This window comes from Panthera leo, chromosome A3 (genome assembly GCF_018350215.1).
Source record: "Panthera leo isolate Ple1 chromosome A3, P.leo_Ple1_pat1.1, whole genome shotgun sequence".
Classification (NCBI taxonomy): Eukaryota; Metazoa; Chordata; class Mammalia; order Carnivora; family Felidae; genus Panthera; species Panthera leo.
The window spans coordinates 1,684,026-1,706,279 of NC_056681.1; the positions used below are offsets into that span (position 1 = coordinate 1,684,026).

Sequence of the window (22,254 nt, forward strand, 5' to 3'; positions counted from 1 at the left end):
TTCTGATTGGTTCTTTGGCTACACCTGCCTGTTTTTCATAGCGTTGCAGGTTTTGTTTTAGGTTCCTTTGGTTATAACTTGAAACGTTCGTGTTTTTGATTTCTTCCCATTTGCCCCCAAGTTGCTGGGGTCGTGTCCTGCTGATCTGCTGTGTGGGCTGCGTGTTGTGTCGCTGCTGGGCCCCAGACTGGGAACGATCACTCCAGAGTAGTTTTGTGAGGGCCTTTGCCAAACACCCCCGGGGTATCACTAGCCCAGTACCACTTTTTACATTAATTTTTGGTGCCCTGACCGTGTAGACCGTGGAAGAACCAAACAACAGGTGCGGACTCTACATTACGGACCCTCAGAGCTGGGGTGGAGACAGACCGGCTTCCTGGGGCCACCTCTCTGTGGCAGCCACTCCTGCTTCCTCTTCCACGGAGGCTTCCCAGATGTCCCCTGGCCCTGAGGGCGAGCAGTGTTGATTCCCAAGGCCCTGCAGACACTTTGGGGGGAGGGGCTGGATCCGTGTGATCTGAGGCCTGGGTCTCCGTGGACCAGCTTCTGAGGTCCTGCTCAGGACATGCACAGTGCCTGCAGCTGCGGTGCTGGCCCGGGACCAGAGTCAGCAGCCCCGAGCTGTGGTTCCTGCCCCCGCCTCGGTTGAGTGACGGAGGTGTGTGTCGGGTGGGGCTTGGGCATGGGTGTTCTGCAAACTCAGTCCTCAGCTGCGGCCAGCTGTCCCCCTGACCACTGAGCCAACGGGAGCTGCTCTCCAGCACAGCAGGCGGGCTTCCAGCCGTCTGGTGTCCACCCCCGCTGGAAGAGGAAGCAGTTCCTGGCCACTTGCCCCTGGGGCGGCGCCCTGGATGCCTGGGGGTATCTGGCTGAGCTCATACTGCTGAGCGAGACCTGGGCCTTGGAGCTGGCCCAGGGAGGCTGTGGGCTCGGCCTTAGGGCCCCGCCACAGGGAGGAGGGCTTAGCTCCATCAAGAAGGACCCGGGGCTCCAGGCTGACCTGCAGGCAGGGGCCACCTACGCCGCCACCGAGTGCCCTGTCCCAGCCCCCCTGACACGCGTCCTGGGCCCTCCTCCCATCCTCCGTGGGGGCTGTGCACAGCCCCTGCCATCTTTCTCCTCGTGTCCCTGTGGGTCCACGGTGGGGCCCCTCCCTCCTGTCTCACGTGTCCCCCACAGGCTTCAGTGTGCCTGTCAGCACAACACATGTGGGGGCTCCTGTGACCGCTGCTGCCCAGGCTTCAACCAGCAGCCGTGGAAGCCGGCAACCACCGAAAGCGCCAACGAGTGCCAGTGTGAGTGCCCTGCGCGTGCCCGCGTGCCCACACACACGTGCTCACACGCCTTCTCCGTCGGCGTGCTCTGGCCACGTGGCGGGCTCCGCCCCCACCCCCACCCCCACCCCAGCCGGGCCACACCCGGGGTCACCCCTGGTCTGTGAGGTATGCCCTGGGGGTTCCCGCGAGAGGGCGTCGGGGAGGGCCTGTGAACAGCCACGCCCCTTCTCTCCAGCCTGCAACTGCCACGGCCACGCCCACGACTGCTTCTACGACCCGGAGGTGGACCGGCGCAACGCCAGCCAGAACGTGGACGGCGCGTACCAGGGCGGGGGCGTGTGCGTCGACTGCCAGGTGGGATGGGGGCGTGAGGGGAACTAGGGCGCGGGCGGGGCTCTAGGGGGGCGTGGGCAGGGCCCCACGCAGTCTGCGCACCCAGGGCGGGGGGCGGGGGTGGAGGTGGGGGAGCACGCCCGGGCTCAGGGGCCCCGTATCCGCCACCCCAGCATCACACGACCGGCATCAACTGTGAACGCTGCCTGCCCGGCTTCTTCCGTGCCCCGGACCAGCCCCTTGACTCTCCCCACGCTTGCCGCCGTGAGTGGGGTTGGCCCGGGTGGGGCCTTCCGGGGGCGGGGGCGTCCGGGGTCTCCGGCTCCCTGCTCCGCTGGGGTCCCCGCCCCGCCGTGGGAGGCCCGGCCGGGGTCTCGCCCGGCTTCCCCGGGGCCGGCCCAGTGGCCCCGGGCCTGCCGTCTCACGACGCCTCGGCCCCGTCCAGGCTGCAACTGCGAGTCGGACTTCACGGACGGGACGTGCGAAGATCTGACCGGCCGCTGCTACTGCCGGCCCAACTTCACCGGGGAGCGCTGCGACGCGTGTGCCGAGGGCTTCGCCGGCTTCCCGCGCTGCTACCGTGAGGGCGTCCGCCTGGGGGGGGGGGGGGGGGGAGCAGGACTCGGTCCCCAGAGCCCTGGGAGGTGGGGGGACCCAGGGTGGAGCCTCCGGTCCTGCCCGCGTGTCCAGTGGTGCTGAGCCGACCTGGCTGACGCGCAGCGTCTCCTCCCTCAGCGGCGTCGTCCTCCTCCCCCAACCACACCGGGGAACAGGTGCTGCCAGCCGGACAGATCGTGAGTAAGTGTCGCCCGAGGTCCCCGTCCTGCCCTGGGCTCCGCTAGAGCAGTGGGGCGGGGGGAGCCCCGTGAAGGACCCCACGGGAGGGGGAGGGTTCACTGTGCTCACCTTACTTTCGGCTCTTGTGTATTTTTTAAGTTTATTTTGAGAGACAGAGTGGAGCAGAGGAGGGGCAGAGAGAGGGGGAGAGGATCCAAGCAGGCTCCACGTGGTCATTGCTCAGAGCCTGACCTGGGACTTGAACCCACGAACTGTGAGACCGTGACCTGAGATGGAATCAGAGGTCAGACACTTAACTGACCGAGCCACCCAGGTGCCCTTTGGTTCTTGTATTTTTATGCAAATAATGCATATTTGTGCTAAAAAAAAAAAAAAAAAAAAAAAAATCCTCCGGAAGGATGGGGAAGTATAAAGCGGAAAAAAGAAGATATCCGAGATTGCGCCATTTACAAATAAGCCCTCTTCCTACAGCCAGGACCTCCCTGTGTGCCTGCACACTTCTGCAGACAGCCACGTGTACGTGAGCTTTGTAACTGTGTTTCCACCCGCTGTGGCCGCTGTGGCCCTGCAGACGTGTCCCTTCGTGTTCCGTGTCATCCCAACAGATGTAGCGTTTACTTCACTCCCAATTGTTAGAAATTTAGGTTCTTTCCAATTAAAAAAAAATGCTACGATAAACATCCCCGTAGCTAAAACTTTCCATCAATTCTCAATCATTTCTGCAGAACAATTTCCTAGAAGGTTCTGAGTCACTAGACGTGCATGTTCAGGGACATTTTTGGCGGCAGGTTGCCAAACCGCTCTCTGAAACGAAATAGTGCCCAGTGTAGTCACGTTAGCGGCATCAGAGGATGCTCAGGGCACCACCGCAGCGACGCAAGCTGCTTGCGACCGTCAGCCCAGCGGGCAGGACGCTCACCTGTCAGAGACCGCCTCCCCCTTGTCTTTCTGGAATCAGGCGCGCCTTTCAGCAGATGGTGTGTCCCAGTCTGATGGGCAGGCGTTTTTCTTCCGTAACGGCATCCACGTTGCTGGCGGGGCTGAGCTCTCTGCACGCTCAGCAAACGACGCGTGGCTCACATGCCGGTGCCTCCACCGGCAGGGTCCTCTGCCTTGTGTCTTGGGGACTCTTCTCTCCTGTGCTGCCGTTTTAACCCTCCGGTGGTTCTGTCGACACTTGCGTCTGACTCCGTCGTAGGGAGGTGGTGCGCCCTAAACTCACTTATTCTTGTGTCGCTTGGTCTTGGACGGTCTCTTCTTTACATTTAAATGTCTGTTCTTCGTCAGTGGCGTAAACAGCGGTCAACAGACTTCTTCCGGAAAGGGCCAGACAGGGCCTGCCTTTGATTTTGAGGGCCAGATGTCCTGTCGTGGCTCGTGAGACCCGCTGTCGTGTGCCATAGCTGGAAAGCGGTGTGGACTGTGTGAACGTGAATGGGCCTGGCTGTGTTCCAATAAAGCTTTATTTGCAAAGCAGGCAGGGGAACCAAGCCCTTGGACTGCAGTTTGCTGAGCCCCAGCATAACTCCCAAAAGCCCTCCGGTCCCTGTGGCCCAGGGTTGGCGCTCCACGACGGCCATGCTGGTGGGGTGTCCAGGGCAGTCTGCTCCTTGTCCAAGGAATTCCGTTGTGTCTGTCCTAAATTCTTTTTTAACGTTTATTTATTATTGAGAGAGAGAGAGAGCGTGAGACAGGGGAAGGGCAGAGAGAGAGGGAGACACAGAATCCGAAGCCGGCTCCAGGCTCCGAGCTGTCGGCACAGAGCCCGACGCGGGGCTCGAACTCACAGAGTGTGAGATCATGAGCTGAGCCGAAGTCGGACGCTTCACCGACTGAGTCACCCAGGCGCCCCTATTGTGTCTTTCCTAACGCAGACCTTTGTGTCTGTATCTGTCGGGGAGACTGGTTGAGGGTTTTCTTGGTGTTTTTCTTTGGTGTGTGTGCCATCTGGTTTTCATTTTGTAATTCATTTTGTAGAATACTTGGGAAATGACCCTCGCTTGGGCGGTTTAAAAATCACGGGAATTACCCATTTCTTAAAAGTTTGATGGGACTTCTGAGGCCACGGGCCCTGACACCTGTTGTTTACTGGAAGTCTTCGACTGTGGTTCTCGTTCCTCCCGTGGTTTTGTATCTGTTGATTTCCTGCCTCAGCCTAAGTCCATTCTGGTCGTTGATGTTTCTTAGCAAATTGCCTGTGTCTTTTGGTTTTGTTTTGTTTTTTATTAAAGAGGTTTTAAGTTTACTTTTTTTGAGAGAGACAGACTGAGCAGGGGAGGGGCAGAGAGAGACAGAGGGAAAGAGAATCCCAAGCACGATCAGCACTGTCAGGATAGACTTGAGCCGAAATCGAGAGTTGCATGCTTAACCGACTGAGCCACCCAGGTGCCCCTGGATTTTAAAACGTAGTGGTACAGAGCCACACACAGCGGTCTGTCATGATTTCTACCTTCCCTTTCGTTTCTCTCATTGTCTGTTTTCATTTCCTTTCTTTTCCTTTCTTCCTCTCCTGGAAGTTTGCTTAATATATTGGCGTTTCCAAAACACAGCTTAAGATTCCACCTATGAAACCTGCTGGAGTTTCTCTGTTTGTAGTTTGGGGGAGAGATTTTGTTTCCTAGTATTGAAAACCTTGAATTAAAATCTTTAATTCCTTCTACTTCTTTTTAAAAAAAAATCGAAGCGTAGTTAACATTCAACATCCGGGGAGTTTCAGGTGGACACCGTCTTTGTTTGATATTTGCACATATTGCGAGACGATGACCACGGTAAGCGTGCTTAGCGTCTTGTCGCTACGCAATTACAGAATTACTTTTTCCTCATGATGAGACCTTTTCAGATCTTTTAGCAAATTTCCAATATGCCATCCAGCACAGTGAACGGCACATCACAGCCCCACAGCTTTCCCATTTTTACACCTGGAAGCTTATACCTTTGGACGCCTTCACACCTTTCTCCCACCCCTGGCCCGGCAGCCGCCAACGTGTTCTCCGTACCCGTGAGCTTGGTTTTTGGTTTCTGTTCTAGATTCCGCATATAAGTGAGATCACACGGTATCTTGGTCTTTTTACTTTCTTTTGTGTTGTTACTGTTTGAATCACTTCTTGAATTTATTATTTTCATTCTGTCTTAGTTACAGCAACGTGTGAAGCATTGGGTCTCGACCAGGGGTGGTTTTGATTCACGGGGACGCGTCTAGGGCGGCCGTTGTGACGACTGCGCGGTGCCAGTGGCACTTGGTTTCTCTTCAGGACCCAAACGGAGGCCTCTGAGTTTTATCTTGTGAAAGGAGACGTGGCCGGCAGGGACGTGGCCTCAGTCGGGGCTCCTGTTCTTGGCTGTGTCCTCTTTCCTCCCGCGGGGTCTTTCCTTCCCGCGTCTGGCCAGATTGGGCAACAGAACGTGTTTTGGTTTTGCATGGTTTGTGTTTCCTTCTCGGGGGGTCACAAGTTCCGTTTTTGTCTCCTCATCTGGCCCGGGGTCACCCTTCCATTTCTGACAAATATCAAACCATTATCTTCTACAAGCGACAAAAATTAAATAGTATTTATGACCTCTTCTCAGGCAAAGTTGAGACGTTTGGCTCACTTTTCTTCCTTCTCTCCAACCCATGGAGTTATTTATAAAGACTACAACGTTCTCTATGATTTTGTTTGTACGTTTTCTCTGGTGGGGCGAATGCCTGCGGTTGACTTAGCTGTGTTAGCGACGACTAATTACCCGGACTACAGCCGTCCTGATCTCCTTGCTTGAAGTTTTCCAGAAACGTGGGCTTTGCCTTCTTGGGATTTTTGTCCTTTCGTTCTTGTGTGAGCGCATGAGGCGTAAGGAGAGTTTGCGGAGAGAAGAGGTTTTCCGGCGGGGAGGGCTGGGGTCTGCGAGGCGCCTGAGACTCCCCTCTCACCCCCCAGACTGTGACTGCAGCGCCGCCGGGACCCAGGGCAACGCCTGCCGGAAGGACCCGCGGGTGGGACGCTGCGTGTGCAAACCCGCCTTCCAGGGCGTCCACTGCGAGCTCTGTGCCCCGGGGTTCTACGGCCCGAGCTGCCAGCGTGAGTGTGGCCCCGTGTCTGTCCTCGTGCGGCCCCCGGAGCCTGCGCCCTCTCTGACTGAGTGCGGCCACCCCTCCCTGCAGCCTGCCGGTGCTCCAGCCCCGGAGCGGTGGAAGGGGACTGCGACCCTGACTCAGGCCAGTGCGCGTGCCGGGAGGGCTTCGAGGGGGCCGCGTGTGACCGCTGCGCCCCGGGATACTTCCACTTTCCTCTCTGCCAACGTGAGCGAGGCCAGCCCAGCGGGCACGGGGGTGTGTGGGGCCCAGGGTGTGGCCTGCCCGGCTCAGGGGGCCCCCATGTGCTCCTTTCCTCTATAGTGTGTGGCTGCAGCCCCGTGGGGACCCTGCCCGAGGGCTGTGATGAGGCCGGCCGCTGCCCGTGCCGGCCAGGGTTCGACGGCCCTCACTGTGACCGCTGCAGCCCGGGCCACCATGGCTACCCCGACTGCCACGGTGAGCGGAGGGCCAGGGCGGGGCCCCGGGTGGAGCGGGAGGGCCACCCACAGGCGCCCCGGGCCTAACCCCGTGTCACCTGCAGCCTGCACCTGCGACCCCCGGGGTGCCCTGGACCAGCTCTGCGGGGCAGGGGGCGTGTGCCTCTGTCGCCCCGGCTACATGGGCGCTACCTGCCAGGAATGCAGCCCCGGCTTCCACGGCTTCCCCCACTGTGCCCGTGAGTGTCCTCGCGGGGGGAGGGTGGGCGGCCATGTCCCTCCTGCCCGCCCACACCCTGCCTTTCTCACCCAGCCTGCCGCTGCTCCGCCGAGGGCTCCCTGCACGCGGCCTGTGACCCCCGGAGCGGGCAGTGCAGCTGCCGGCCCCACGTGACGGGGCTGCGATGTGACACCTGCGTGCCCGGCGCCTACAACTTCCCCTCCTGTGAAGGTGAGGCCGGCGCGGGGTGCGTGGTCCGTGTAGCTGCCCCTTCGTTCCTGTGTGCCCACGCCCGTCCACGCGCTGTGTGTGCTCACGCGTGCGTTCGTGTGGCCGTTCACGCACTGTGCTCACGTGGGGGCCCGCGTGCCACGTATGTGCGTCTGTGGGCCTCGTAAGTGCGCGCACACGTTTTCACGTGATTGTTCTCGGGAGCGCGTGTTCCCTCGCCGTGTTCACGTGCTCTGTGCGCCTACAGCGTGTGTCCACACGTTTGCACATGTTCCCTGTGGCGGGGGAGGGCACGTGCCTTTGTAGCCGAGGGAACCAGAGCACAGAGGCACCCTGCACGTGTTTGCCCGCCTCTTCACATGAGCGGGAGGCACGTGTGCTGGCTCCCACGGAGCCGTGGGTCCTGGCCGGGCCCGGGGAAGCCCTCGGCCCTGAGTCAGTGACTGAGAAGTGACCAGAGCCGTGTCTCCCCACAGCTGGGTCCTGCCACCCTGCCGGCCTGGCCCCGGCCGATCACACCCGTCCTGAGGTGAGCCCAGCTCAGCCCTCAGTGGAGTTCAGCCTGTCACTTCCAGGGAGACCATCGCTTCCCCTGCTGCCCTGTCGCCTTGGCAACCTCAGGGCCCGTTTGTTCCCTTGGCTGGTCCTCAGTCTGCATCCCGGGGACATGCCCGAGATGGGGCACGGTCGGGGCTCTAGGGCTAAGGGTTTCGGGTAGAAGGGCAGGGGCCCATTCTGACCCTCAGTCTCATCTTCTCCCAGGCACAGGCCTCTTGTACGTGCCGGGCTCACGTGGAGGGGCCGAGCTGCGATCGCTGTAAACCCGGGTTCTGGGGGCTGAGTCCCAGCAACCCCGAGGGCTGCACCCGTGAGTCTGGGGGTGGGTGGGTGTCGGAGTGCTGGGGAGGCTCTGGGGCACGGGAGCGGTGTAGGGAGGCGAGTGCCAGCCCCGCGGGGTCCAGGCCCGCTCTGCCTCTCCCCTAGGCTGCAGCTGTGATCCCCGGGGCACGCTGGGTGGAGTCGCCGAATGCCGGCCGGTGAGTCTGGGGGCCGAGGTGCCCGGGGGCTGTGGGGCAGGCGCGTCCCGACCCTCCCTGCTCGGTCTCACCGTTTCGCCCGGCCACAGGGCGACGGCCAGTGCTCCTGCAAGCCTCACGTGTGTGGCCAGGCCTGCGCAGCGTGCCGGGACGGCTTCTTCGGGCTGGACCGAGCTGACTACTTTGGCTGCCGCAGTGAGTGACTGCGTCCCGCGGGGAGGGCCTGGCTGTCGTGCGGGCACTCGTCGGGCAGCCTCCGAAAGCCTGGCCAGGCCTGTGCTGGGCACGGGGGCCGCCCTCTCTCTCCCGTGCCCCTGGCAGACGTCACTAGTCGGCCCCAGGGTCTCATCACTGTCCGGAGCCCCAGGCGGCCCCTGCGGGTCGTGGGGGTGGGCTTTGTGGCCCCGTTGCTCTCTGCAGATAGTAGACCGAGCCCCAGGGGCCCGGGCCCGGTGTGGGAAAAGCGCCAAGGCCGGCTGGGGGTGGGCGGCACTGACCTGGCGCTCTCCTGTCGCAGGCTGCCGGTGTGACGTCGGCGGTGCGCTGGGACAGGGCTGTGACCCGCGGACGGGCGCCTGCCGGTGCCGCCCCAACACCCAGGGCCTCACCTGTGCCGAGTGGGTGCCCCACCCGGGGGGCTGGAGGGCAGGGGGCCGGAGAGGCAGCTCGTCCAGTAGGGGCCCCGGGGGACTGCCCTTGACCGCCCCTGTCGTGGCCAGGCCGGCGCGAGACCACTACCTCCCTGACCTACACGACCTACGCCTGGAGCTGGAGGAGGCGGCCACGCCCGAGGGCCGCACCGCGCGCTTCGGCTTCAACCCCCTTGAGTTCGAGAGCTTCGGCTGGAGGGGCTACGCGCAGATGTCGCCCATCCAGGTGGGTGGGGAGCTGCCCGGCCCAGGTCTCAGCGTCGAGTCCCCGCTGTGGCCGGCAGACGGGGCGGGCGGGGGACCAGGCTGGGAATGGCCAGGGAGGGGCGACCCCGACTCTCCGTGTCCCCGCTCCCCCCAGCCCAGGATCGTGGTGAGGCTGAACGTGACCTCCCCTGACCTCTTCCGGCTCGTCTTCCGGTTCGTCAACCGCGGGCCCAGCACTGTGAGCGGGCGAGTCTCTGTGCAGGAGGAGGGCAAGTTTGCCACCTGCACCAACTGTGAGTGCCTGGGGGCCTCTCGCCGCCTGTCCCGCTGCCCGCCCGGCCCCAGCCCCGCTGCCCGCCCCGCCCCAGCCCTGCTGCCCACTCCGCTGCCCTCCCCCCCCCCCCCCCCCCCCGCCCTAGTCCCGCCCAGCCCCGCCCCAGCTGCTCCTGCCCCACCCCCTACCCTCCCACTTCTGCCCCAGCCCCACTGGGGGCCCATGTGTGGGAGCTGCAGCCCGTGGTGGCCCGTGGGCTGAGACTAGGAGTCTCACGGTCCACGTCCCCAGGTACGGAGCAGAGCCAGCCTGTCACCTTCCCACCCAGCACGGAGCCTGCCTTTGTCACCGTGCCCCAGAGGGGCTTTGGGGAGCCCTTTGTGCTGAACCCCGGCGCCTGGGCCCTGCTCGTGGAGGCTGAGGGGGTGCTCCTGGTGAGGCGGGGGCTGAGCGGGGTGGATCAGGGCCCGCAGACGGGGCCCTAGTACATACCTCTCCCCCCGCCCGCCAGGACTATGTGGTCCTTCTACCCAGCACCTACTACGAGGCGGCCCTCCTGCAGCTGCGGGTGACCGAGGCCTGCACGTTCCGGCCTGCTGAGCAGCGCTCCAGGGAGAAGTGAGGGCCGGCCTGGTGGGGGTGGAGGCCTGACCCTCACTGTGCCCACTGCGTGTCCCTGCTGATGGCATTCTGTGTCCCCCGCCCTCCCCCCAACCCAGCTGCCTCCTCTACACGCACCTGCCCCTGGATGGCTTCCCCTCAGCTGCAGGAACCGAGGCCCTGTGTCGCCGTGACAACAGCTTGCCCTGGCCGTGCCCCACGGAGCAGCTCAGCCCTTCGCACCCGCCCCTGGCCGCCTGCCTGGGCAGTGACGTGCGTGTCCCTGGGACCCCACAGAGGGGCAGGCAGGGTCAAGATCTGGGGAAGGCGTGCCCTTGGCTGGAGGTTGGGGGAGGGAGGGCCCGTGCCGCGGTGACGGCACACAGGTGCAGGCAAGGCCACAGGTTTGACATCGGGAGTCAGGACAGCCTTGGAGCCTCATTTGTAAATGGGGTGTCGCTGACCCCCCCTCCCCCCCAGCTTATCACGAGGAGGCAGAGAGTCATTTGTTCTCTCTGAAGACCCGGGCTGGGCCTCCGGGCAGCAAGCACTCAGCAGCACTGAGGCCAAGAGGCCTTGGGAAGGCAGGGGAGGCTTGGAGTGAGCAGAGGTTGGAGGCCAAGTGGCCATGGAGGTGTCCTGGGAGGAGTGCCCCGGGCAAGGACAGCAGGTGCAGACTCAGACCTGGGGGGGGGGGGGGGGGGGGGGGGGGCTGTCGGGGGGAGGTGGTAAGGGCTGTGCCCAGGGGTGCCCAGGGAGTGCACGGGGTCTTGTTCTGCCGGTGGGGCCTCTGATCACTCTGTCCCCCCCACTCCCAGGTGGACGTTCAGCTTCAGGTGGCTGTGCCACAGCCGGGCCGCTACGTCCTGGTGGTGGAGTATGCCAATGAGGACGCCCGCCAGGAGGTGGGCGTAGGCGTGCACGTCCCGCGGCGGGCCCCTCAGCAGGGGGCACTCACTTTGCACCCCTGCCTCTACAGGTCTGTGGGAGTGGGAGAGGATTCGGGTCTGGGGGGGACGCGTGGGAGGGCTTGGGCCCCGGGGCTGCCCCACCCGCTGACCACCCCGCCCCCGTCCCCAGCACCCTGTGCCGGGGCGCCGCCCTGGACACGCAGCACCACCTGGCGGTCTTCCACCTGGACACGGAGGCCAGCGTCCGGCTCACGGCCAAGCAGGCACGCTTCTTCCTGGTGAGGCCCTGACCCCTGACCTGCATGGGCCCCAGGGCCCCCCTGTGGCTTCCCGCCTTTCGGAAGATTTCAGACGGCATAGAAGTAGAAGAGTGTGGGGAGCCCAGGGGCCCAGCAGCCGCCCCACCGTCAGTGCGCGCACGGCTCGTGGGGAGGGGGTGCGTGGGGGATTGGAGAGGAGGAGAAAGTGACTATGTTAACAAAAAACCGCCTCCTGGTATAATTTGCAAGAACATCGCCGTGTGAAGGGGTCTGTTCGGCGGGGTCGTTGGCTCCTGGTCGTCCTCCGTGCTCTGAGAACGAGGACGACGTTGCCGCGACACGGGCCCCTGCACCTGCCTGGGCACGAAGCATCGTGCCGTGCTAACGTCGCGGACGCCCAGGAGCGAGCGGAGACGTGCCCTCGATAAAGCTCAGGGCGGGTGACGCTCGCTCTCACAAGACCAGTGTTACGTTTCCCGCCCTTTAAAAAATGGATCTACTCCTGCACGTGCCGTTATAAAAGCGTCGCGTGTCGGGAAAGACTCACAAAGGGAGAGGGAGCCCCGTGGCTGCCCGCCGCACCCCCTCCGTGCGCTTTCTGGGGCTGGTGTGTTTCACGCGTGTTGCTGAAGACACGGCAGCAGGGCTCCCGCCCGACCAGCTGACGTAAAGGGGCCTGCGTCTCTGCTCAGCCCTGTGGCGGGGACCCAGACCTGCCTCGCGTGCACAGCCCAGCGTGGCTCTCCCTCCCACACCCAGGCCGGGAAGCAGCACGCCCCCGCGACGCCCCTCGGCCCCCGTGGCCACCCCCCCGGCACTGAGCGCGCCATCTCATCAGTGCGTTCTGGAGCTTTGTTACCGGAATCTCACAGGGCAGGTGTCCCCGCCTCCGCTGTGGGGTTTCCTGGGCAGCTTTGGTGTCTCGCGTTTGTCGTATCTGCCACACAAGATACTGTCGCTGGAGCCGCAGAGAGTGACAGGATGGGTGGCGGAGGGGAGACAGGAGGGTGGCCCCGAGGAGAGCTGAGAAGGGCTCTGGTCTAGACGCTGTAGTCGAGGGCCAGTGTTCGTGCAGCCAGAGGAACCGGGGACTAGGCGCGGAGAGTGGGACGCGGGGCCGACGCGGGGTGTGGGAGGGCCCCACGCGCACGTCCACACCTGGCCCTCTGTCCACAGCACGGCGTCACCCTGGTGCCCGTGGAGACATTCAGCTTGGAGTTCGTGGAGCCCCGGGTCCGCTGTGTCAGCAGCCACGGTGCCTTCGAGCCCAGCAGGTGGCGGGGCCGGGAGGGGCCGGGACCGCTGGCGGGGCACGCCGGCCGGCCCGCGGGGACTCACTCCCGCGCCCCCTCCAGTGCCACCTGCCTGCCGTCGCGCTTCCCGAAGCCGCCCCAGCCCGTCATCCTGCGGGACTGCCGCGTGCTGCCGCTGCCTCCCGGCCTCCCCCTGGCCCGCTCGCAGGACTTCGCGCCCGGCGCGCTCCCGCCAGGGCCCCAGCCTCGGCCCTCCACTGCCGTGGACCCCGACGTGGAGCCCACCCTGCTGCGCCACCCCCAGGTGAGGGCCCAGGCCGGGAGGACTCCACCCTCCAGCCCGGCTCGCGCTCCTACCCCCGCGCCCGCTCAGCGCAGCCTCTCCCTGCAGGGGACTGTGGTCTTCACCACCCACGTGCCCGCGCTGGGCCGCTACGCCTTCCTGCTGCATGGCTACCAGCCGGCGCACCCCACCTTCACCGTGGAGGTCCTCGTCAGCGGGGGCCGAGTCTGGCAGGGTGAGTGGCTGGGGCGGGCCGTGGGGGCGGACCCCCGGACGAGGAGCCAGCCCGTCGGGGGTCTCCTCGCACGGCCCCTCGTGTGGTCATCGCGAGGTGCGGACGTCGCGAGAGCTGTCGGCTCTCAGAGGAGGGGCCCAGGGCCCAGGGCAGGCGGCAGCCCCGGCCTCCGGGCCCCCTTCCCGGATTCGCTCGATTCCCTTCCAGAGTCGGGGCTCGCCCTGTCACGTAGGCGGGTAATCCAGGCTTCACCGCGGGACACGCGTCGACGGCACTTGTGTTCTCACGTGTGTGTCTGCTTCGTTTTTGCTCGGCCGAGCTCGGGACCCGTGCCTAGCGGGCCTCTGTGTGTGGCCACACCCGATTCACGTAGCACGAGCGGGCCCAGCCGGAGAGGCCTGACGCACGGTCACATGTCCGCCTTGTGCATCGCAGATGCACGCCCCTCGGTGGGCAGGGCGCTGTCCCGTGGCCATCTCTTCCTCCCTGGTGGCTCTGGGAGCGACCCCGGAATGAGGCCACGGGGCCACGGCCGGTCTGTGGGGCGTGGAGGATGTGCGCCGACCTGCCTTTTCATCCCCCTCCAGGCCACGCCAACGCCAGCTTCTGCCCACACGGCTACGGCTGCCGCACCCTGGTGGTGTGTGAGGGCCAGGCCGTCCTGGATGTGACCGACAGCGAGCTCACCGTGACCGTGCGTGTGCCCGAGGGCCGGTGGCTCTGGCTGGTGAGTCCCGAGGACACCATGTCTGCACGCAGATGTCTTGGGGCCCGACGTGGGGCTAGCGTCTCCGGGTATGGATGTCCCGAACGCGTCACACCATCGGTCACCTCAGGCAGGGTGTGTCCATCTGCATGGCCCAGCCCCACGCCAGGTGCCAGGGAGAGCGGGCTCCACGGACCTCCGGGCCAGGCTGTGAGGCTGGTGGAGGGGGGAGGGTATCTAAGAGCCAAGATGTTGCCTGTTATCCCCCTGGAGCCCTGCTGGTCAGGGTGGCCTTCTCGGAGGAGGAGGCCTAGAGGGACGGAGAGGGAGGGCAAAGGCATGTCTGGCAGACAAGGATGGGAGGGGGGCACCAAGAGGCTGGACGCTTCTTTATCGCTGAGCATCACAACCCCAAGCGTCCCTTAGGCTCCAGAAGCCGACCTCCCTTCTGAGCAGCCCACTGGGCACCCAACACCTGCCAGCCTTGCTGGGGCCCGGGGTTGGGTGTGGTGCGGCCATTGCCGTCTTAGCTGCCTGGCTGGACCCTGGCCGGTCCCAGGGACCCCCCCGCCCCCACCCCCCTTCGTGATGTGCTGCTTCCGGCAGGCTCTGGTCTACTTCCCCAGCCTGGGTCCTCCCCTGGGCCCACGGGAAGGTGACTAGGCCTTGGTGCTCTAGGAGTACGTGCTGGTGGTCCCCGAGGAGGCCTACAGCTCCGGCTACCTCCGAGAGGAGCCCCTGGACAAATCCTACGACTTCATCAGCCAGTGTGCCAGCCAGGGATACCACATCAGGTGGACTGGGCTGGGGCCGGGCGGGGCTGGAGGCGGGGCTCCGGGGTGGGGCGGGGCCGGAGGCGGGGCGGTGGGTGGGGCTGGGGGCGGGGCTCTGGATGGGGACTGGGCCTCACCACCTCATTCTCACCCCAGCCCCAGCAGCTCGTCCCAGTTCTGTCGCGATGCAGCCTCCTCTCTCTCTCTCTTCTATAACAACGGGGCTCGGCCTTGTGGCTGCCATGAAATGGGAGCCACGGGCCCCACATGTGAGCCCTTTGGGGGCCAGTGTCCCTGCCGTGCCCATGTCATCGGCCGTGACTGCTCCCGTTGTGCCACTGGCTACTGGGGCTTCCCCAGCTGCAGGCGTGAGTAATTCAGTCCCCGGGGGTGCCGGCGAAGGAAGGTCCTAATCCCAGGGAGGCTTCCCAGTGGAAGGAAGTGTGGGTATGGTGGCCAGGAGAAAGTTCTAGAGCTGTGCTGCCCCGTCTGTAGGACCTCAGGCAGCCCGTGGCTTCGCTGTCAGACAGGGTCCGGGGACCGGACAGCGATTCTGGGCAACTGACCGCACATCAGAGGAGCCGCCTGGGCCAGGCGGCCTGGAGCTTGGCGAAACCGGGCCGGGGTGGGGTGGGGCGGGGTGTCCTCGGGCCCGGACCCCTGGCGTCTGATGGGGCAGAGGGTTCACCACGCCCGTGCCCGTGCTCTGCAGCCTGTGACTGCCGAGGCCGCCTGTGTGATGAGCTCACCGGCCGCTGTGTCTGCCCGCCTCGCACCGTCCCGCCTGACTGCATCGTCTGTCAGCCCCAGACCTTTGGCTGCCACCCCCTGGTTGGCTGTGAGGAGTGTAACTGCTCGGGGCCTGGTGTCCAGGAGCTCACGGATCCCACCTGTGACATGGACAGTGGCCAGTGCAAGTGAGCTGGGCAGTGGGGCTGTCACCATGGCCCGGGGTCGGTCCTGGGTCAGGGATGGCATTGCCACTGATAGCACCTCCCCCCAGGTCTGGAGGGGGGGTTACACCTTGGGGATCCGCTGCCTTGGGTGCCACCTGTGGTCTCAGTAAGCGTGGAGGGGAGGCCCGGCCAGCGTCTGAACTTCCTCTGGCAGGTGCAGACCCAATGTGGCCGGGCGCCGCTGTGACACCTGTGCCCCTGGCTTCCACGGCTACCCCAGTTGTCGCCCCTGTGACTGCCATGAAGCGGGCTCCACGCCCGGCGTGTGCGACCCCCTCACGGGCCAGTGCTACTGCAAGGTGAGGGGCCGGGGGGGGCCTAGGTGGCCTCCACGGCCTGATGCCCCACCTCCTGTGTTGCCTCAGCCGCTGAAACTCCTCCTCTGGGGGCCCTGGGGGCTTCCCGGCCGATTCTGGGGACTCAGCCCGTCAGCGAGCGGGTGACAGCGAGCCAGGGTGGTTGAGCCCACAGCACGTGGCCGACCGACCTGCCCTGTCCACCCGCCCCCAGGAGAACGTGCAGGGCCTGAGGTGTGACCAGTGCCGCCTGGGGACCTTCTTCCTGGACGCTGCCAACCCAAAAGGCTGCACCCGCTGCTTCTGCTTCGGGGCCACCGAGCGCTGTGGGAGCTCGGCCCACACCCGCCGGGAGGTGTGCAGTCAGCAGGACCTGGACTGGGGCAGGGCCGCCTCCCAGAGGGGACACGTGACCCCCAACCGGCAGGCCCCGGGTGCGGGACGGGCCCCGTGGCACGTGAGGGTGCTCACCCCGCGCCCCTCCTGTGTGCCCACAGCTTGTGGACATGGAGGGCTGGACGCTGGCGAGCAGCGACCGGCAGGTGGTGCCTCACGAGCTGCGGGCGGCCTCGGAGCTGCTCTACGCCGACTTGCGGCTCGGGGCCGAGGCCTTCCCTGAGCTGTACTGGCAGGCCCCACCCTCCTACCTGGGGGACAAGGTGAGCGAGCGAGGCCGGCCCTGGGGACGGCACTGTGAGGGTGTCCAGGAACCCCCTGCAGGCTGGGGGAGGACAGCAGTGAGGTGCCCACGTCCAGGGCGGGATAGGGGCTCTGTGAGGGTGCCCGGGGCCCAGCCCAGCCCCGTTGCTGGTGACCCTGCGCCCGCGGTCAGGGTCTGGCCGGGTCACGTCTCTGTGCCCTGCCTCCAGGTGTCATCCTATGGCGGCACCCTCCGCTACGAACTTCACTCGGAGACCCAGCGGGGAGACGTGTTCATCCCCATGGAAAGCAGGCCGGACGTAGTGCTGCAGGTAGCCGGACGGGGCGGGTGCGGCTGCGCGGGTTGGCGGGCACCGCCGAGCGGGACGGCGGGCAGCCCGGCTGCCGGCCCTCATCTGCCCGCGCGCCTCCCCAGGGCAACCAGATGAGCATCATGTTCCTGGAGCCGGCGTACCCGGCGCCCGGCCACGTCCACCGCGGGCAGCTGCAGCTGGTGGAGGTGAGCAGAGCTGGTCCGGGCACCCGGGGCCATCCTGGATCCTGGCACGGCCCAGGGGAGCCCAGGGGGCCTGAGGCTGCCGTGCCCGCTCTCCGGGACAGAAAACGGGGCCTGGGAGCGGGAGCTCGGCCCCTCCCCCGCGCACATCGCCACCCGCTGCTCTGGCCGCCCGTGCCCGTGGCGCTCCCGGCCGCCTGCCGGCCCGCGGGGCCCTGACCCCCAACGGCCGAGCAGCTGCTGGGGCGCCCGGCGGCCCTGCGGGTCCAACTGCCTTTTGCCCCGGCCTCCCCGTGTCTACCTCGGGAGCAGCGGCTCTCCTCCCAGCTCGTGGCCTGTCTGGGTCTCTATCTAAGGTGTCTTCGGGTGAACGGAAATTCAGATGTTTAACGGATTCAGAGTTCTTGATTTTCCACGTGTGGTTAGCGTTTCCGTGTCTCGTTCACGGGTCAGTCTCTGGAATCAGAAAGCGCTCACCTGCGTTTTGTTCTAAAATTCAAAGCATCTCCTCCGTGCGTTTGAATCCTTATCACGTCTGGAGGTGGTGTCTGTGCTCAGTGGGAGGTGGGGGGCCGGGGCCGGTCCCCCCACGGGTGCTTGGGCTGTTCCGGCCCCGAAGTCACCCGTCCTGCCCCGCTGAGCACCGTCACGGCCCGCAGGGGAACTTCCGGCACACGGAGACCCACAGCGCCGTGTCCCGCGAGGAGCTCATGATGGTGCTGGCGGGCCTGGAGGAGGTGCACATTCGCGCTCTCTTCTCCCAGACCTCCTCGGCCGTCTCCCTGCGCAGGGTGGCGCTGGAGGTGGCCGGCGAGGCGGGCGGGGGGCCTCCAGCCAGCAACGTGGAGTCGTGCATGTGCCCTGCCAACTACCTTGGGGCTTCCTGCCAGGTGAGGTGGGGGCAGGCGGCCCCGTTCCGTCTCCCCGTTCGCCTCCCGCCCGCCGGCTGATCTGTCTGCCCCTCCCCTGTCACCCGTGTCCCTGCCCGGCCCTCCGTACACACGGCCGCGCCGCATCCCTTCACTGCCCGGTCCGCCTGCGTCCGCGGGCCCACCCCGGCGTCGCCGCGTCCCACACCTGCCCGCCCTCCTCCCCTTCACGCATTCGTCCACCTGCTTGTCTGTCCGAGGGGTTCGTCACTGAGCGCCCGCCCAGTCAGAAGAGGCATCTGGAGGAGAGAGAGGCGGCCCAGCCCACACTGGGGGGCTGCTCACCGGGGTCAGGGCGTCCGTATGCCTTTGGGGATCTGACTTCATGTCTCCAGCCGGTCGGGGCCAGGATTCCTGAGGGCCTGAGAGCATGGTCCCTCGTCTGCGCTCTGGGGCTGGCTCTGCTTCCTTTCCTGAGCACTGTGCCTCTGCCCCCAGGAGTGTGCCCCCGGCTATTACCGGGACGTCAAAGGTCTCTTCTTGGGTCGCTGTGTCCCCTGCCAGTGCCACGGCCACTCAGACCGCTGCCTCCCCGGCTCGGGCATCTGCGAGGTGAGTAGGGCCCAGCAGAGGCCGGGCAGCCCACCGAGACACAGACTCGGGGAGACCAGGGCCCTTGGATCAGCGGTTGTGGCCACGCTGGGGTGCGGGTGGAGGGAGGTGTCCTGGGCGGGGCACCGGCTGGCCTTGGGCACAGAGTCCCTGGCACGGCTGGCGGGAGGGCTGATCAGACCCTGCTGTGAGGAGCAGGGCCTGTGTCGTCAGCGCCCCCACCTGCGCCTTCCGCCCCAGGGCTGCCAGCACAACACCGAGGGCGACCGCTGCGAGCACTGCCAGGCTGGCTTTGTTCGCAGTGGGTCCGAGGACCCGACGGCCCCCTGTGTCAGCTGCCCCTGCCCCCTCGCCGTGCCTTCCAACAAGTAAGCTGGGCCAGCCGGTCCAGGGTCCCCCCAAAGGGCGGCTGGTGGCCACGCTCCCTTGCAGCCCAGTGTGGAAGGTCACCATCCCCTACCCGCTTGGGTCAGCACTGCCCTCTGGAGGCGGGGACAGCTGAGGTGGGCTTTCCGGGTGGGGGCCCCTGGTGGGTGTACCGCCGTAACAAGACCATCTCCGCCCACACAGCTTCGCGGTGGGCTGCGTCCTGCGAGGTGGCCGCACACAGTGTCTCTGCAAACCCGGCTACGCGGGCGCCTCCTGCGAGCGGTGAGCTAGCTGGGCGTGGGGGCGGGGGCTGTGGGGGGCGCGCGCGTGAGTCGGCATGTGTATGGGTGGGCGTGCGTGCGGGTGGGCGTGCTGGGGGTGGGCGGAGGGACACAGGCCGCTCACCTTGCCACCGTCCCCAGGTGCGCGCCGGGCTTCTTCGGGAACCCCATGGTGCTGGGCAGCTCATGCCAGCCGTGCGACTGCAGTGGCAACGGTGACCCCAACCTGCTCTTCAGCGACTGCGACCCCCTGACGGGCGCCTGCCGCGGCTGCCTGCGCCACACCGCCGGGCCCCGCTGCGAGAGCTGCGCCCCCGGCTTCTACGGCAACGCCCTGCTGCCCGGCAACTGCACCCGTAGGCGCGGGGGCCGCGGGGGAGGGCGGGGGGCGGCGAGCAGGCCGCCGTGGGGGCCGCCGCGGGATGGAGGAGGGGGGCGGCCGGGCGGAGCGAGGGGCTCAGGCCCGAGTGCGGCGGCGAGGAGGAGCCCGGTGAGGGAGGGGCTTCAGGGCTCTTGCCGCGTCACCCCTTCTGCAGGGTGTGACTGCTCCCCGTGCGGGACGGAGACCTGTGACCCCCACAGCGGGCACTGCGTGTGCAAGCCAGGCGTGACAGGCCCGCGCTGTGACCGCTGTCAGGTAGGGCTGCCCGGGGGGCGGAGCCTGCGGCTGGGGGCGGGGCCTGCGGCTGGGGGGCGGGGCCTCCCAGCCGGGGGCACCCCGCCATCAAGGTGGTCTGTGCCGCAGGAAGGACACTTCGGCTTCCAGAGCTGTGGGGGCTGCCGCCCGTGTGCCTGCGGACCAGCCGCGGAGGGCTCTGAGTGCCACCCCCAGAGTGGGCAGTGCCACTGCCGGCCAGGGGCGGGAGGGCCCCAGTGCCGTGAGTGTGCCCCGGGCCACTGGGGGCGCCCCGAGCAGGGCTGCAGGCGTGAGTACCGGGGAGCCGTGGGGTGGCCGGCCCCCAACCCCCCCCGCCAACCTTCTGCCAGCGCTCACCCCGCCCCTCCGTACCTAGGCTGCCGGTGCCAGGGGGGCCACTGTGACCTGCACACCGGCCACTGCACGTGCCCCCCCGGGCTCAGCGGGGAGCGCTGTGACACCTGCAGTCACCAGCACCAGGTGCCGGTGCCCGACGGGCCTGGGGACCGCGGCGTCCACTGCGAAGGTGTGCCCCGTGCTCTGGCCCTGCTCCGCCAGCCATGCCCGTCCCCGCCTCCTCCCAGGTCTGCCTGTGGGCGTGTGGGTCCCAGCCCCTCGTGACCTGGCAGTCCCTGTGCTAACTTCAACTTCCAGAGAAACGCTGTGACCCCAACTCCCTCTCAGTTTTCCAAGGGGTCCCTGAACTTCATGCTGACCCACTGCTTCCTTCTGGTGCCCAAGTCCTGGACTCCCCAACCAGTCCTTAGCACCCCTGGACCCACCCTGACCTTCTACCCGCTTCCTGGCACCTGCCCGGTTCCTTGCTGACTTTCTGAGTCCGTGCCGACCTTTCGGTTGATCCTGTGATCCCCGTGCTCGCCTCTGACCCTTACTAAGTGCGTCACTTTCAGCGTAGCTCAACATTCCTGCGTCAGTTCTGTGATCCTTGGCTGACCTGCCCCCACCACACCATCCCCCCGATTCCTTCCCTGGCCCCACGCCAACCCCCGACCCCATACTGACTCCCCCTCCACCCCGCCCTCGCCCGTGCTGCCTGCAGTGTGTGACCACTGTGTGGTGCTGCTCCTGGACGACCTCGAGCAGGCCGGCGCCCTCCTCCCTGCCATCCGGGAGCAGTTGCACGGAGTCAGCGCCAGCTCGGTGGCCTGGGCCCGGCTGCACAGGCTGAATGCCTCCATCACTGACCTGAAGGTACATGTCAGTCCGGCCCCCCAGCCTGTCCTCCCAGGGCGCAGGTTCTCACCTTCTCTCCTCCCCAGAGCCAGCTCCGGAGTCCGCCGGGCCCCCGCCACGAGACAGCACAGCAGCTGGAGGCCCTGGAACGACAGAGCTCAGGCCTCGGACGGGACACGCAGAGGCTGGACGGCCAGGCAGGACCCTAGGGAACGCCTGCGGGGAGGCCCCTCCCCCAACGCTCCCGGGGATGCTCCTCCCCTGGAACACCCCTTCCCGCAGCGGCCTGGACCTCCGGAGGTCCTCTCCCAGGGCCCCCGACTGTCTGCTCTCACCCCTGATGCTCCGTGCCGTGTTCTGACGGGACGCTGTGTCCACAGGCCACAAGAGCCCTAGCCCAGGCTAGCCGGCTGCTGGACGGCACCGAGGCCTCGCTGGGCCGGGCGCAGACACTGCTGGCATCCATCAGGGCTGTGGACCGCATCCTGAGTGGTAGGGGCGAACCCAGCTGGGCAGGGGATGGCGGGCAAGCAGAATGGTGCTCAGGGTCCGAGCCGGAAGTGCTGCCTCCAGGGGGCTTGGTGCCGAAGAGCCCCGCAGGGTTGGCTGTGTCGATGGGGAGATGGTGCCGTGCCTGAGTGGGCCGCAGGGCACAGCCGGGGGCAGGAGGGGATGCAGGTGTGGCCGGAGAGGAGCGGGCAGGCGGATGCTGTGGGGCGTGCCCCCGCTCTCTGGGGATACCATGCCCCCTTCTGGTGGTGCCCCATTCCCTGGAAAAACTTACGAACAGATGGGTCACCGCAAGAAGAGACTGGGGGGCGCAGGCCTGGCCCAGGGGTCAGGGAGGAGGGGAGATTTCAGCCCACTGCTGTCCTGGAGCAGGAGCTGGCCAGGCAAGGAAGCCGAGGGGACGGGCTGAGCAGATGGGCGGCAGGGTTTGGGGTGGGGGTGAGGAGGTCAGGCGGCCCAGCAGCCGAGCACAGCCGTGGCTTGGAGCCAGGGTCTTTCGACTCATCCAGGGCGTTTCCGGGTCATGTGCTGGTGCCCTGAGCGTGCTCAGGCGGGGTCTAGTGGGCAGAGGTCGGCCTGGGCCGCGGGCTGGCCTTGACAGCCCCCACCCCTGCCCCTGTAGAGCTTGAGTCCCAGACAGACCACCTGTTCCCGGCCAACGTCTCAGCCCCGTCGGGTGAGCTCGTGCGCCGGACGCTGGCCGAGGTGGAGCGACTGCTTGGGGAGATGCGGGCCCGAGACCTGGGCGCCCCGAGAGCAGCGGCTGAGGCTGAGCTGGACAAAGCCCGGAGACGTGAGTGGTGTGGGTCCCAGAGAAGGAGGGATGGGGAGGGACTGGTCC

General features: G+C 66.1%; 1 protein-coding gene across 1 annotated transcript in view; it reads left to right on the forward strand.

Annotated features, from left to right (window-relative positions):
* The window catches only part of LAMA5 (laminin subunit alpha 5), a 50,177-nt gene that overhangs the window by 18,818 nt on the left and 9,105 nt on the right, over positions 1 to 22,254 (forward strand). Inside the window, exons 7-52 of the mRNA XM_042930462.1 lie at positions 1,180 to 1,295; positions 1,513 to 1,631; positions 1,784 to 1,874; positions 2,056 to 2,190; positions 2,346 to 2,408; positions 6,320 to 6,460; positions 6,544 to 6,681; positions 6,778 to 6,912; positions 6,998 to 7,132; positions 7,207 to 7,344; positions 7,821 to 7,873; positions 8,107 to 8,212; positions 8,329 to 8,381; positions 8,471 to 8,576; positions 8,899 to 8,998; positions 9,101 to 9,257; positions 9,393 to 9,531; positions 9,804 to 9,946; positions 10,024 to 10,130; positions 10,232 to 10,385; positions 10,931 to 11,091; positions 11,193 to 11,301; positions 12,460 to 12,557; positions 12,639 to 12,840; positions 12,928 to 13,054; positions 13,642 to 13,781; positions 14,439 to 14,554; positions 14,690 to 14,901; positions 15,246 to 15,450; positions 15,644 to 15,788; positions 16,000 to 16,140; positions 16,283 to 16,444; positions 16,655 to 16,756; positions 16,861 to 16,944; positions 17,601 to 17,831; positions 18,309 to 18,422; positions 18,663 to 18,790; positions 18,993 to 19,073; positions 19,214 to 19,428; positions 19,609 to 19,709; positions 19,818 to 19,998; positions 20,086 to 20,235; positions 20,770 to 20,921; positions 20,990 to 21,100; positions 21,284 to 21,395; positions 22,036 to 22,206. Coding sequence (XP_042786396.1) covers positions 1,180 to 1,295; positions 1,513 to 1,631; positions 1,784 to 1,874; positions 2,056 to 2,190; positions 2,346 to 2,408; positions 6,320 to 6,460; positions 6,544 to 6,681; positions 6,778 to 6,912; positions 6,998 to 7,132; positions 7,207 to 7,344; positions 7,821 to 7,873; positions 8,107 to 8,212; positions 8,329 to 8,381; positions 8,471 to 8,576; positions 8,899 to 8,998; positions 9,101 to 9,257; positions 9,393 to 9,531; positions 9,804 to 9,946; positions 10,024 to 10,130; positions 10,232 to 10,385; positions 10,931 to 11,091; positions 11,193 to 11,301; positions 12,460 to 12,557; positions 12,639 to 12,840; positions 12,928 to 13,054; positions 13,642 to 13,781; positions 14,439 to 14,554; positions 14,690 to 14,901; positions 15,246 to 15,450; positions 15,644 to 15,788; positions 16,000 to 16,140; positions 16,283 to 16,444; positions 16,655 to 16,756; positions 16,861 to 16,944; positions 17,601 to 17,831; positions 18,309 to 18,422; positions 18,663 to 18,790; positions 18,993 to 19,073; positions 19,214 to 19,428; positions 19,609 to 19,709; positions 19,818 to 19,998; positions 20,086 to 20,235; positions 20,770 to 20,921; positions 20,990 to 21,100; positions 21,284 to 21,395; positions 22,036 to 22,206 — 6,080 coding nt within the window. The remainder of the gene's footprint in view (positions 1 to 1,179; positions 1,296 to 1,512; positions 1,632 to 1,783; positions 1,875 to 2,055; positions 2,191 to 2,345; positions 2,409 to 6,319; positions 6,461 to 6,543; positions 6,682 to 6,777; positions 6,913 to 6,997; positions 7,133 to 7,206; positions 7,345 to 7,820; positions 7,874 to 8,106; positions 8,213 to 8,328; positions 8,382 to 8,470; positions 8,577 to 8,898; positions 8,999 to 9,100; positions 9,258 to 9,392; positions 9,532 to 9,803; positions 9,947 to 10,023; positions 10,131 to 10,231; positions 10,386 to 10,930; positions 11,092 to 11,192; positions 11,302 to 12,459; positions 12,558 to 12,638; positions 12,841 to 12,927; positions 13,055 to 13,641; positions 13,782 to 14,438; positions 14,555 to 14,689; positions 14,902 to 15,245; positions 15,451 to 15,643; positions 15,789 to 15,999; positions 16,141 to 16,282; positions 16,445 to 16,654; positions 16,757 to 16,860; positions 16,945 to 17,600; positions 17,832 to 18,308; positions 18,423 to 18,662; positions 18,791 to 18,992; positions 19,074 to 19,213; positions 19,429 to 19,608; positions 19,710 to 19,817; positions 19,999 to 20,085; positions 20,236 to 20,769; positions 20,922 to 20,989; positions 21,101 to 21,283; positions 21,396 to 22,035; positions 22,207 to 22,254) is intronic.